Source organism: Marmota flaviventris, chromosome 7, assembly GCF_047511675.1.
Source record: "Marmota flaviventris isolate mMarFla1 chromosome 7, mMarFla1.hap1, whole genome shotgun sequence".
NCBI classification, from domain to species: domain Eukaryota; kingdom Metazoa; phylum Chordata; class Mammalia; order Rodentia; family Sciuridae; genus Marmota; species Marmota flaviventris.
The window spans coordinates 116,627,635-116,640,204 of record NC_092504.1 but is presented as its reverse complement, the minus strand read 5'-3'; the positions used below and the strand labels follow the sequence as shown (position 1 = coordinate 116,640,204).

The following is a 12,570-nucleotide window of genomic DNA, read 5'->3' as shown; positions in this document are numbered from 1 at the left end:
CTCTGAGGATGGGACCTGTGCAGCAATGATTTTTAAAGCTCCTGTACACCAGGGGATGCAAATAGGCAGCTAATGTTAAAACCCACTAGATATGATTCTTGGCACGAAACATAGATTAGAGTCACCTGGGGAAATCTAAAAATATACTGGTGCGTGAATGGACCCACCATGAGGACTCTGGCTTAATTGGTCTGGGCAGGGCCTGGCCAGTAGTAGTTTCCAAGATCCTGTCAGGTGATTCTACATTACAGGAAGGGTCTAGCACTTAGATTCTACAAAGTGCCTTCATATACTTTTTCTTACCTAACAAATGTGTTAGATATTATTCTCATTTTGCATGTGAAAACACGGTGACTAGAAAAAAAATTATTTCCTTCACATGACAATTGGTACAATAACAAAGCTAAGAATTAAGCTCAGATTTTGAGACCCATAACTCTTATGCCATTGTTGATATGTATGAGCAACAACAAAAAATATTTCCCCTGCAAATTGAATCATATTTTAAATTCACTAGGATTCTTTTGTGATCATGCCCCTCCTTTTAAAGGGAAAGATCTCTTTTAAAAACTAAATGAATCTTAATCCTTGCACATTTGCTTTATTAGATTTGTAAGACAATCTCCAAAGCCTGGGTGGCCTGCTGGGACTCACTGGAGACAGAGCAGAACATGGAGCAGAGTTGGATGGTCTGTGTCTAGAATCTCTTTTTGATTGCTTTTGTGCTCTGTTAATTTAAGGAGAACATGGTAAAAGCAGAAAGCTTTGTAGATTTAGGAGATAGATTCTTTTTTTTTTTTTTTTTTTTGGTGATGTGAGTCCTTTCAGGATTTGCTTGGGTGTATTTGAGGATTAGGGTAGTGGAGAGATAAAGACCATCTTCCCTCCACCTGCAGGGCAGTTTGGATTTAAAAGCTTATTGATAAAAAGTATAGTAACAAACCTGCGGCTGGTAGAGAAGAATCTTAATACAATAGCAACCACTAGCCTCAGCTCTGCCTGTGAGAATCTCATCACAGCACAATCCAGCAAGCTCCTTCCAAATGGGGGCACAGAACTGAGTCATAGACACCGTTATCCCAGTTTCCTTTATTTCTCAAAAGCGTTTCTCTTCTGTTATTCTTTCTGTTTGTTTCTAAGTACCCACTTCTCTCCTTTTTCAACTTTCCCCAACAACAGATTTCATGATACTATCAACAAAATTCTGACATATTTTCAATGGAGACCAGTGGAAACACAGCTGTGAGCTGCATAATGACATTTCAATTATGGACCCATGGATCACGATGGTTCCATAAGAAAATATCACCTAGTGACACGGTGTCTGTCTTAGTTTGTGTAAATACACTGTGTGAGGGCTCTCAATGACGCAATTGCCTAACAACGCATTTCTCAAAAACGTATTCTCATCAGTAAATGACAGATACGTGACTGCAATTTTAAATCTTTTAAATGTGTTAACCTTTAAAAAAGTAAAAAGAAACAGATAAAATTTATCCCACCTGTATTTAAAATACCATCATTCCAATATGTATTCAATAAAAATATTTTTCATTCTGGTTTTGAAATCCAGTATGTATTTTACACTTAATGGCATTTTATTTCATCTTTAAAATGCTTGGTGGTCACATGACCACCATATTGGGCAGTGAAGTTCTAAAGGTTTTAAGGAAGAAGGTGTGTGAAGGAGGTCTGGACTCTAGAATTTCACAGGGGAACCTTGTAGTTCAGTAAGGATTTCCTCTACCACCCCTGGAGACCCACTTTCAATTGTGTTGTTTCAAATTTGTAGATCAAGTATATAGATTCTCTTTAAAGATCCTAATTTAATTTCTTTTTCTTTTGTTTTGTGGAGTGCTCCTTTTCTTGGGATTCCCCCAATAATAAGATGATGTGTGGATATCTACTATAAAAATTCTGTTCCTGGAACATACAGGTCCAGATGCTCCCAGATGAGAGAACACAGTCAGGTGACTATTTCAAGCAAGTGCTGAGACAGCCATATCCTAAAATTGGAGACACTTACTTGAAAAATAAGTTGAATCCACACATTGTAAACATGATAGCCAAGTAACCCACAACGCCAAATGCATAGCTGAGCTTATAGATTAGGAGGAACCATTTGTACACCAATCTGTAAATGAAAAATAGGGAGAAACATGGCACGTGACATAAAGTATTTTATCTTTTTCAAACATTGTTACAAATCAACTCTTAGTTTCTAGAATTTGATGTAGTACATACTATACAGAACATAAGTATAGAAGTAGATACACATAAGTATACATGTGTGTGTATACACATACACACACACACACACATACACTGAATTCAAGAATAATCTACAGTTTTGGGGCTGAGGTTGAAGCTCAGTGGTAGAGCACTTGCCTAGCACATGTGAGGCACTGGGTTCAAGCCTCAGCACCACATATAAATAAATAAATAAAATAAAGATATTGTGTCCATCCACAACTAAAAAATACTTAAAAAGAAAGAATAATCTACAGTTTTAATCTAATAGCAGCAAGTGGATAAAAGCTACCCTCATGCTCATGTGTTTCTTGGTATAAGCATTTTAGCTTCTCTATGTCTGTCACGTAATCATGACTTTCAGGAAGTGTTCCTCTACCTGGGACCCTGCCTTCCCCTCCCCACCCTCTCGTGTGGCTGAAGGCTTCCTTTAGAGTGGTTTTGGCAGGAGTTGCTTCTGAGGGAAGCAAAGTATCATGGGAGAAGTCAAGAGAGGAGAGCCCCCCTCCAATAGTCCCACTTCCCTCCTGCGGTGTCGCCCCTAGATCCCTAGCTCAGTCGTGGGCCCAGCCCTCCTTCCTCACCCCAAAAGTCCCTCTTGTAGCCCTGGGGAAGCAATCACAAGAGCACTCGAGCCTTGACTTCTGCTATGTGAACAGGTCATGTGCACAGCCCATGATTCACCAGGAGGCCCCGAGGCCTTCCCTCTTCTCACAGGGACTAGGGGGAGGTAAGGATGGAGGGAGAGAGAAGAAGCTGGAGGGAGCCCTGCTCCTTGCCTGTTTCCGTCTTCCCTGACTGTAAAAGCCTTTAGAAGAACAGCAGCAAGGCCTAGGAGGCTGAGGGAAGAGGTTGAGAGTCCAGTTCTGCTCCTGGTGGGCCATGGCGGAGGGCGAAGCCCACTGGAGCAGGGAGTGAGGGAAGAAGCTGGGGGCTTGTCTTTGGTGCCTGAAGACAATACAGGGGTGGCTGGAACATGGCTCACAGGATGAACAGTGGCAGGAGGCTTGCTTGGCCCTTGCCCTTTCCCTGCCCTTCACCCAACACCAAAACCACACTCAGAATCTCACTGGAGATTCCGCCCCATCCTCTGGCCTCCGAGCCTCTCCCTTCCAGCTCGCTCCCCGTTGGGGCCAATGCACTGAATGCTTAAGCTCTATGATGTCACTGTTGCAAGCTTTGGTTTTAAAAGATGCTTTCTTTCATCGAGTTCCAGTAGTTGGGCCTTTCTGTACCATTATGGTTTAATGGGGCTTGTGGGCCAGCGTGAGAAATGAATGGCCATTTAGATCATTTCTGTAGTGAGATGCTTTCTCCCTTTCAATAAACCAACACCTAAGGTTCGTGTGAGCAGGCACTTCCTCCCTGGGTGTACTCCTGTCCTGTGGGAGCCGCAGGCCTGGTGGACCCTGTGGAGCTGGGCACTTGCAAGGCTGCATTGGGCTGGCTTACAGTACTGTGAGGTGGGGCAGGCCAGAGGGGGCTTTGGGGGTCTTTCTGCCACAGTGACACTTGGGCCACAGGTTCTTTGGATTTGCTTGTGTTGAGCAGTTTGGATCTCAGTGCAGCCAGATCAAGGGGGGAGTTTGTTGCTAAAAGGGGTGATGATGGGGAAGTGGGCAAGCTCTAAGGGGTCCTCCCACTAGCCCCCATGGCCGGCCAACACCAGAGGCTGTGCTCCTTGCACACTCAAGCACTCGGCACACCCTGTTCTTGCCTTGAGGGGCCTCTCTCAAAGCTGTGCCAGTGTGGGAGAGGTTCCAGGACTAACAGCTTTTTGAACTACAAGGTCTGTCTGTGCAGAAGAGTTTGTTGATTTCATGAACCCACAGCCTGTTTTGCGTTAGTAGCCTTTGGTTGACCCTGGGCTGGCCACTCACCGCCTGTGGACTTTGGTCAACTTACTTGGCATTTCTTCCTATGACTGCATCATTTGTAAAGTAAGGTTATATACTGCCAACTCTTGACATCCTACTGAAGATTATAATGATGATTATGATGATGATATAGTGAGATGATGGATTCGTGTTTAAAAGACCTCAGAGGAATGGATAAAGGAAATGTAGTACATATACACAATGGAATATTACTCAGACTTAAAGAAGAATGAAATTATGGCATTTTCCAGTAAATGGATGGAACTGGAGAATATCATGCTAAGCATGACAAGCCATCCCCCAAAACCAAAGGCCAAATGTTATCTCTGGTATGCAGATGCTAATTCACAATAAGTGTGGGGGATATCTAGAGAAGAATAGAGGTACTCTGTATTAGACAGAGGGGTGTGAAGGGAGGGGAGAGAATATGGGATTAAGAAAACAGAATAAAGAATCAGACATTATTACCTTATGTGCATATATAATTACACAACTGGTGTGATTCTATATCATGTACAACAGAAAAATGAGAAGTCATACTCCATTTATGTATGATGTATCAAAGAACATTCTTCTGTCATGTATAACTAATTAGAACTTAAATTTAAAATGTTAAAAAAAAAAAAAGACCGGCACATGATGGGCATGGTGGTGCATGTCTATAATTCCAGTGGCTCTGGAGGCTGAGGTAGGAGGATCGAAAGTTCTAGGCCAGCCTCAGCAGCTAAGCAAGGCCCTAAGCACTTACTGAGACCCTAACTCAAAAGGAAAAATAAAAAGGATTTGGCACATGGCTCAGTGGTTAAGTGCCCTGAGTTCAGTCTTTAGTACACCCCCCAAAAAAACGGGTCTAAACACATTAATGCTCAATATGCTTCAACATTGTTATGAATGTGTTAGATTTTCCACATCATAATCTTCCAGTTTATTGGGATACAAGTTTCCAGAAATAGTAGAGTCCAGAACTTTCTCATGACTCAAACTTACACCTCTAAAGCTATTGAGCAATTGTGTTATTGGAGGCCAAGCAGCATCCAAATGAGAGCTTGACCTTGGGTTACAACTGATGTGGCCAAGTTGAATTCTCGGTGGCTTGTGTGTGGCCTGTTTTTTTTTTTTTAATTGAGCTTAAACTTCATTGCTTGCCAAACAACCCAACTATAGTAGTAAAGAGGAAATTCACTTCCCCTTCTCTGGTATTCTGTACCACAGCAGGGGCTTGGCGTGCTCCAGTGGAGGAACAGCTGAGTTTCAAATTCTGTTGGTGCTGGAGACCATACTTCTTGAAGTTACCTTTTGCACCAATGTTGACTTGCTTTGCCCAGCTTACCTAGCCTGGAAGGAAATCCTCTGCTTCCAAATGGCAGGCAGCTAAGATGTGACTCATATGCAGCATGAGCAATCAAAGGCCCATAAAAAAAAATCAAAGGCCTACTACCCCTCATACAGAGGGGCCCCTTTATCTTGCTGCTTTTCTAGAATAGGCCCTTGTTAGCCTTTCCCATTTTGTCTCCTCCAATGGCAGCTGGATCTAATGACAGCTCTTGGCTCTCAGATGGTACTCCAGGGGGCAGAGCTGGCCAGGCAGGAAGAAGCTGAGGTGGATCTGCTATGTGCATGAGAAGCAGATGGCGTGATACCTTGGCCATCTGAAATGTCAGCCATGAAGATGAAACAGCATGTGATGCTTCTTGTAACAAACTTCCTCTGCACTGGGTGAACTGATGGGTCCAGAAACACTGTATTTAGCTAGGGTGATTCATTATACAGTGGGCACGTGGGCCTCATTCAAATACAATACAGATCCTGTTCTATATGATGCATATAGAGAGACAGGTACATCTGGATTCATCCAAAGCTCAGAGCACTTTAAATATTAATTAACTTATAACACATTGTAAGAAGGAGAAAGATTGTGATGTTTCCATTTTACTGATGGGTAAATGGGGTTGTACAATGGCTGTCCAAGACCCCAACCTGGCTGGTGTCAGAAGATCTAACACTGCCACAAAGCTCTTCCCAAAGTGGAATTAAAATACTCATAAACCTGAGTTGGTATATTTGAATTTCAATTTTTATCATCATATTTATCTTATATATCTCCCTGCATCATCTTCTCTAGAAGGGAAAGTTTAATGTTTATCTCTCCTACTATTTTACAGGATAATAAAACATCTAAATGGGTAAGTAATCATGAAACTATTACACAGAAGCTTATGATTTATTCTCCACAAAAAGTCAAAATAATTTTATAAAAAAATTATTTTATAAAAAAAGTATATAAAGTAATTTTATATACTTTTTCATTATCTCATTGTAGTTTTGTCTTGGTGATTTGTATCTCGCCCAGAACAAGTAAGAACAAACCTGTAGGCACATTATAAGCTCTTAAGATTTGTGCATGATACAACAGAAGTCTATCAATCTGAAGAGATTAGCAATAGCAATTAAATGATCCTTATGAGTCGGGCTTGGTGGCACATGCCTGTAATCAGTAGCTTGGGAGGCTGAGGCAGGAGGATTGCGAGTTCAAAGCCAGTCTCAGCAACTTAGTGAGGCCCTAAGCAACTCAGTGAGATTCTGTCTCTAACTAAAATACAAAAAAGGACTGGGGTGTAGCTCAGGGGTTAAGTACCCTTGGGTTCAATCCCCAGTACCCAAAACTGAACAAACAAAAAAAGAAAACAAAAAATTCTTGTGAGAGTAATGTTTGCCTCTTACTTATAATATATATTTTCATGTTGAAGCATAAACTTTCAACTCTTGCTCTATTTGCTGAGCTAAAAATAATCATGCAAACAGTGCTCTAGAAAATTTTAAGAAACAGTTTCACTTCTCTTTCTCCTGGCCTTCATGAGCTCATACCTGAAGTTATAAATTTTACAGGCATGTCTGAATCACCATTAGATAAGGAGTGTGAATGAAGACTAGTACAGCTGGTCTCCAAATAGTTTTGATAACAAAAGTAAAAGAAGTTCAGAGGAAGTGTAACCGCCTCCCCTCACCTTCCTAGGGAAAAGGACGTCCAATATACCTTTTAAGTTTTAAAATAAAGGGGCTCTTGGGGAAGGAAGGAATGCAATACATACCGTGGTGTTCTCCCTGAGAGGGGTTTTCGGGTAGCTCTGAAGAGGATATAACTGGTGATCACCGAGAACATTCCCCACATGGATAGAAACCGCCACCAGTAAAGCTTTATTGTAAAATACAAAGGGACGACCCACATCTGCAGCAAGGTTACCAGCTGTCAGAGAAATGAACAGAAAGACTCCTTCAGTGACCGAGGGCCTGGATGGCATTTCCATTATTGTTTTTCTAAAATTATCTTTTGGTGCTGAGGATTGAACCCTGGGCCTCGTGCATGCCAAGTACAAGTTCTGCCACTGAGCTAACTCTAACCACAGTGTCTCCATGACACTCAGACTCTGCTCTGTGGGGCATGCCTTTACCATCATGCCTGCACCAAGCAACTGGTTCACCGTTCAATCATGATCTTTTCCCACACATGCCAAGCTATGGAGTGAACTGGTGCGTCCATCTGATATCCAAATGGGTGACAATCCAAAATGTCCATCTTCTGTCACCTCCTTTCATCTCACTATTTCAGAAGCCATTTGGGGCCTCAACAGCAATGTGTTTTGGACATACAGGTCTCCCTAGAGCTATAAAATTGGGGATACTGATGCCTGGGCTAATCAAAGGAGATGTTGGGCAGGAAACCCTGAGAACCATGCTGCGTTACCCAGAGCTATCACGTGCCCATGTGAAAGTACACAGCGGTGCCAAAGGAGGAAGTGACAGTGACTTAAAGGTAGCTCTGGGATAACTCTGGGACGTGTTCTACCTGCCGTCCCAGTGTGCTCTGCAGCTTAGCGACCTTGCCCTGACTGTTGGATCTGCTTCTCACCAGTCTCTCTTCTTTGGTGGCTGGTACCTTTTCCAGGTGGCCCAATGTGTGGATTACTCTTTTTCTTCTCTGTATAACCCCTTTGTGGACTATGTCATTGACCCGAGTTCAAGTAACCTGCAGAGGGTCCTTTAACCTGGCTGTCCCCAATCCCATGGGCTGTGTGAGTCACTGACTTGACAAGGGTACCGTAGTAATAGTCCTTCTTTTTAGAGAAGACCTAAGGCCAGCCAGTCCTCTCTCTTTGGAGAGGCAGAGAGGTTTGGACAATAGCAGTAACCTCTGGTCTTTTATGTGTTACCCATTCAGACTAATTACCTATTATTTGCTCACAATGAACATAAAGGGAATGGCAAAGAGGTTTTGTCTCCAAGTGTAGAAGTTAATTTTCAGTGGCACCTGCAGCACTCTGTGGAGGATTCTGAATCTGGATGCTGATCTGGCAGTGAAGAGTCCCACCACTGGTAAATGACACCTGCCTGGATGTGGGAAGAGTTGTTCGAATTTGTGCATCTCATACTCATCATCCTGAGTATAAAGAAGGCTAATGTCATTTGTTTTCCTAACACTTCTTAACCTTTGTGGCAAAAGGGAAGGTTTAGGAGAAAAGTCCGTGTGTACATTTTTGGCTCCTTTAAATAAGGGCTTGACCTTGACTTGTAAGGTCAACAACAGAAACTACTGGACAGGTCTTCAAAATGTGAGTTAAAAAGGCAACGTCATAGCCATCTGCTTTCATTGTTGGACAAGAAGGTGTTTCCCGGGTTCTTTATTTTCATTTTGATGCCGCCTCCCTGAAAACGGAAGATCTGGAGTCCGAGAATTGCTCTAGATCTTTCAGAGAACATTCCGATTGTTATTATACATATGCACTTGAACCAAAATACCCAAGGAACAAATCTGATATGGAATATCTGGAGAGTTCACAGGGGGATATCCTATAACCTAATTTTTGTTTTGATTTTAAATTCCAGGGAATATTTTCATGGAAAAGGAAATATTTTTTACTCTTCTGAATTAGATAATTGCCTCAATTTTCTATCCTATGAGGTGTGTGTGGTCCAACTTAATGACTGAGTTATAGTCTTTATTTATGACACCGAGATAAGTATATCTATACAGGTGGTACAATTTTTATTCAAGGAAGCAGAATATTTTCATGAAGACCTGGAACCACATCTAGATGAGTAGGATTCAAGCTCTACTGACCTTCACACTCAGCATGAGCAACCTTGACCCTCTCTGGCATTGACAATAAAAATTACAGCCCCTTAGAAAGAGCTCCTCAGTATTTGTGGTTATTTCTTCCCTGTTAGATGATTACAGAGAAAGTTTTCTATCATAATTTATACATTTTCTAACTTTTAAAACTCTATTACTTTTGATATTTCATCCTTCAAAATTGGATCATCTGTCATTTGTATTTTTCATGTAATAACGATTTCTTTTTTATCTTCTCCCCATAAAAATGATGAGTTCTTTGAATAAAAGTTGAGTCAGTTCAATTTAATTCATCAAAATGCTTTGGATCATGAGCCAAAATTTGTAAGACTGATCCATTTCTTCAAATCAACAGAGTTGAAATCTACAATAGTTTGGAGCTACAGTTGGACTATATTTTTAAAAAATGGGTTCCCTCCCTGTGGATTTATAAGAATGAACCATTTCTGGAAGATCCCAAATTGCTCTTAGTTGATATCTGTATTTAATTAATAATTAACAATGAATAACTACTTTTTAAAATAGGCTTTGGAGATCAAAATGAAAGGAAAGCTAAAAATCATTACCATGCATTATATATGCAAATATTTAATTTCTTAAGTATCTTTAAGTTGTATACCCAGCACCATATTTTATCAACATGCAAAGAGAAGGGTCAGAGATTTGCATTATGAATTCAATAGTTGTACGAAAAGTTATTTTGAAATGAGGGCCCCATTTCATAGCAATTTAAATGATTCTTTATCAATTTCCAGAGCAGTTTAAACTTCTCATTTTTAATAGTAACTGCCACATGTGAAATGTAGGAATGCTGTGCCTCATAAATAAACACATGAAAATGTGAAATCGAGGCACTTACATGCAAAGGAGGAAGCTTGGTGTCTGGAAAACATTACTAATGCCAGAAGGGTCACCATCTGGGCATGTGTGTATAAAACACATCTGCATTGCTGGCAAAGGGCAGCCTGTGCATCTGGACCATATTACGCACGTTCTCCCCACCCATACATCATAGCAGGAAGAATTTCCTGATGAATCAGATGGTGCCCAAAGGTACCATGGTTTTTTCCTTGTTACCATGCATGTAATGAATGTGAAAAGGACTGCAGATCAAGTCAAAACAAAGATATCTTTCATCTGTCTAATCGTACACAATGAGAATGCCATGCAATATTAAAAAGGGAAAGGAAGAAGTTATGCAATGCTCATTTCCTTTGCACTGCAAATACTCAACTATCTGCAACCATTTGTGTGTGGGTGTGGATGGGTTTCCGGGAGAGCAGAGGGATGCTCAGAGGTAAGCAGAAAAGTGTTATGGAAATACACAACTCCAGAAAACCCTGCTGCTCTCAGCACAAAGATAATAGATGAAAGTGTGGACCTAAATCGAGCAAGAAGAAAGGGAGGAACCTCTACACCCTTAGAAATTCAATTGGTCCATGCTTCTCTCTCCAAATCAATCCCGATAGTTGATTTTGTTATTTAACTCTTAAATAAGATTCTGTAATGTTGTGTACGTATATAAGAACATATGTTAAGAATGAATGTATTTGTGCCTTGCCACATTTAAAAAAAATTTCCTAGTGTTTCACGGAAACACTAATATACAGGAAGTTGATTTAAAGACAGCAGTGTTTCAATCTGTGACAAATTATTTGCCTGTGTATTGAGGCCAGTTAATAGTGCATCTGAAACCGAAATTCTGTGGAGGTAACTGTAAGGCCTTCTTTTAATTTGAAGAGTAATAGAAAGATTCTTTCTTGGCACCCTGCTCCCTACTTCCTGAAAATATGAAAAGTAGGTGCACTTAAGGGAGGGTGGAGAGAGTGGTATTAAAAGAAATTTTATTTTTAATTAAATGCTATTAAAAGCGTTTGGAAATAATTTAACTTTGAAGTTCTGCCAACGTCTGCACCATATCAAGATTGTCAGCTGTAAAGAGAAAAATTCAAATATTCATATGATTGGTCTACATGGTGCTAAAAATGTGGCTTTTTGGAACAATGCAGGTATTTGGCCATATCCCAAGCAAAATACAATTTTTTTCCTTCTACTCACTTTCTATTTGCATTTTTTGACATCACAAAGGAACAGTTAATATTATATTTTTTTACTTTATTTTTTAAGTAAATCATTTCCTTTGTTTTAAGTATTTATAATAAGCTGCTCTGAATTATCCAGCTCTACAGACCACAGAACATAATCTGTCTGGACAGATTAAATGATCACTTTAGAAGAGGGACATATTTGTTAAAAGTTGTATCTGAAAATATTCTGGGCTTTATGAATTAGTCCCTTTCTTCTTAAATACATGGTCTGAATTATGTTTGAAATTATGTGAAAATAATACCTTTAGGTTATAAAAAATTTTTACAAATAGCAATACTGTTAGCATACAGAGCTATTCACATGTGTGTGCATTTCCTACTTTTTTCTAATTTCATTCACTTGCTTATGTATAAACTCCCACTCGATCAGCAAGTAACCTGGTTTCCACTATTTGTCACCTATTTACTTAATTGTTCCATTCCAGTATACACATACAGCTGTGTTAGGATTGCTAAGCCCTTCTCCAATTGGGAAATAACTTTATCAACCAGAGTACAGTGCTTATGGGCAGTTCCCATTGCCTTAATTTTCAGACTGCTCATTTTCAAAGTTACTTAGATCTGTACCCCTGACCTCCACCCACCATCCTCTTTATCAAAGACCCTTGCAATGCAGTTACATTATTTTGCCATGGTCTGCATTTCTCCCTGAGATTCTCCAACTCCCTAACTGACTTTTTAAAGCGTCCATACCTTAAAGTCCACTTTTGGCAACACACAGTTCTATGGGACTTGACAAATGCATCATGTCTTATAGTCACAATTATAGTATCAGACAGAATAACTTTACTGCTTTGCTTCCTCCCCTTCTTCCCTCTGAAGCACTGGCAACCACGGATCAATTTATTGTGCAGTTTTAGTCTTCAGAATGTCATATAACCGGAAACGTGCAGTATGTATCCTTTTTATACTGGGTTGTATCACCAAGGTTCCTTCATGTTTCTTCATGGCCTGACAACTTCTTTCTTTTTGTTGTTGAAGAGTATTTCACTGCATGGCTGTATCGCAGTTTGCTTGTTTACTCAGCTTTTAAATGACATCTTAGTTGCTTCTGGATTGGGTGACCATGGATAAAGGTGACATAAATATTTGCATGAAGAGTCTTCATTTTAATGGGGTAAATAAATGCCTAGTACAGTGACATATGGATCATATGGTAAAACTACAAATAGCTTTGTAGGAGACTGCCAAATTTCCTCCAAAAGTG

General features: G+C 40.3%; 1 protein-coding gene across 1 annotated transcript in view; it reads right to left on the bottom strand.

Annotated features, from left to right (window-relative positions):
- Rnf175 (ring finger protein 175) overlaps positions 1-12,570 on the bottom strand; it is a 49,318-nt gene that overhangs the window by 12,305 nt on the left and 24,443 nt on the right. Inside the window, exons 4-5 of the mRNA XM_071614028.1 lie at positions 7,217-7,371; positions 2,027-2,134 (exon numbers count right to left, since the gene is read on the bottom strand). Coding sequence (XP_071470129.1) covers positions 2,027-2,134; positions 7,217-7,371 — 263 coding nt within the window. The remainder of the gene's footprint in view (positions 1-2,026; positions 2,135-7,216; positions 7,372-12,570) is intronic.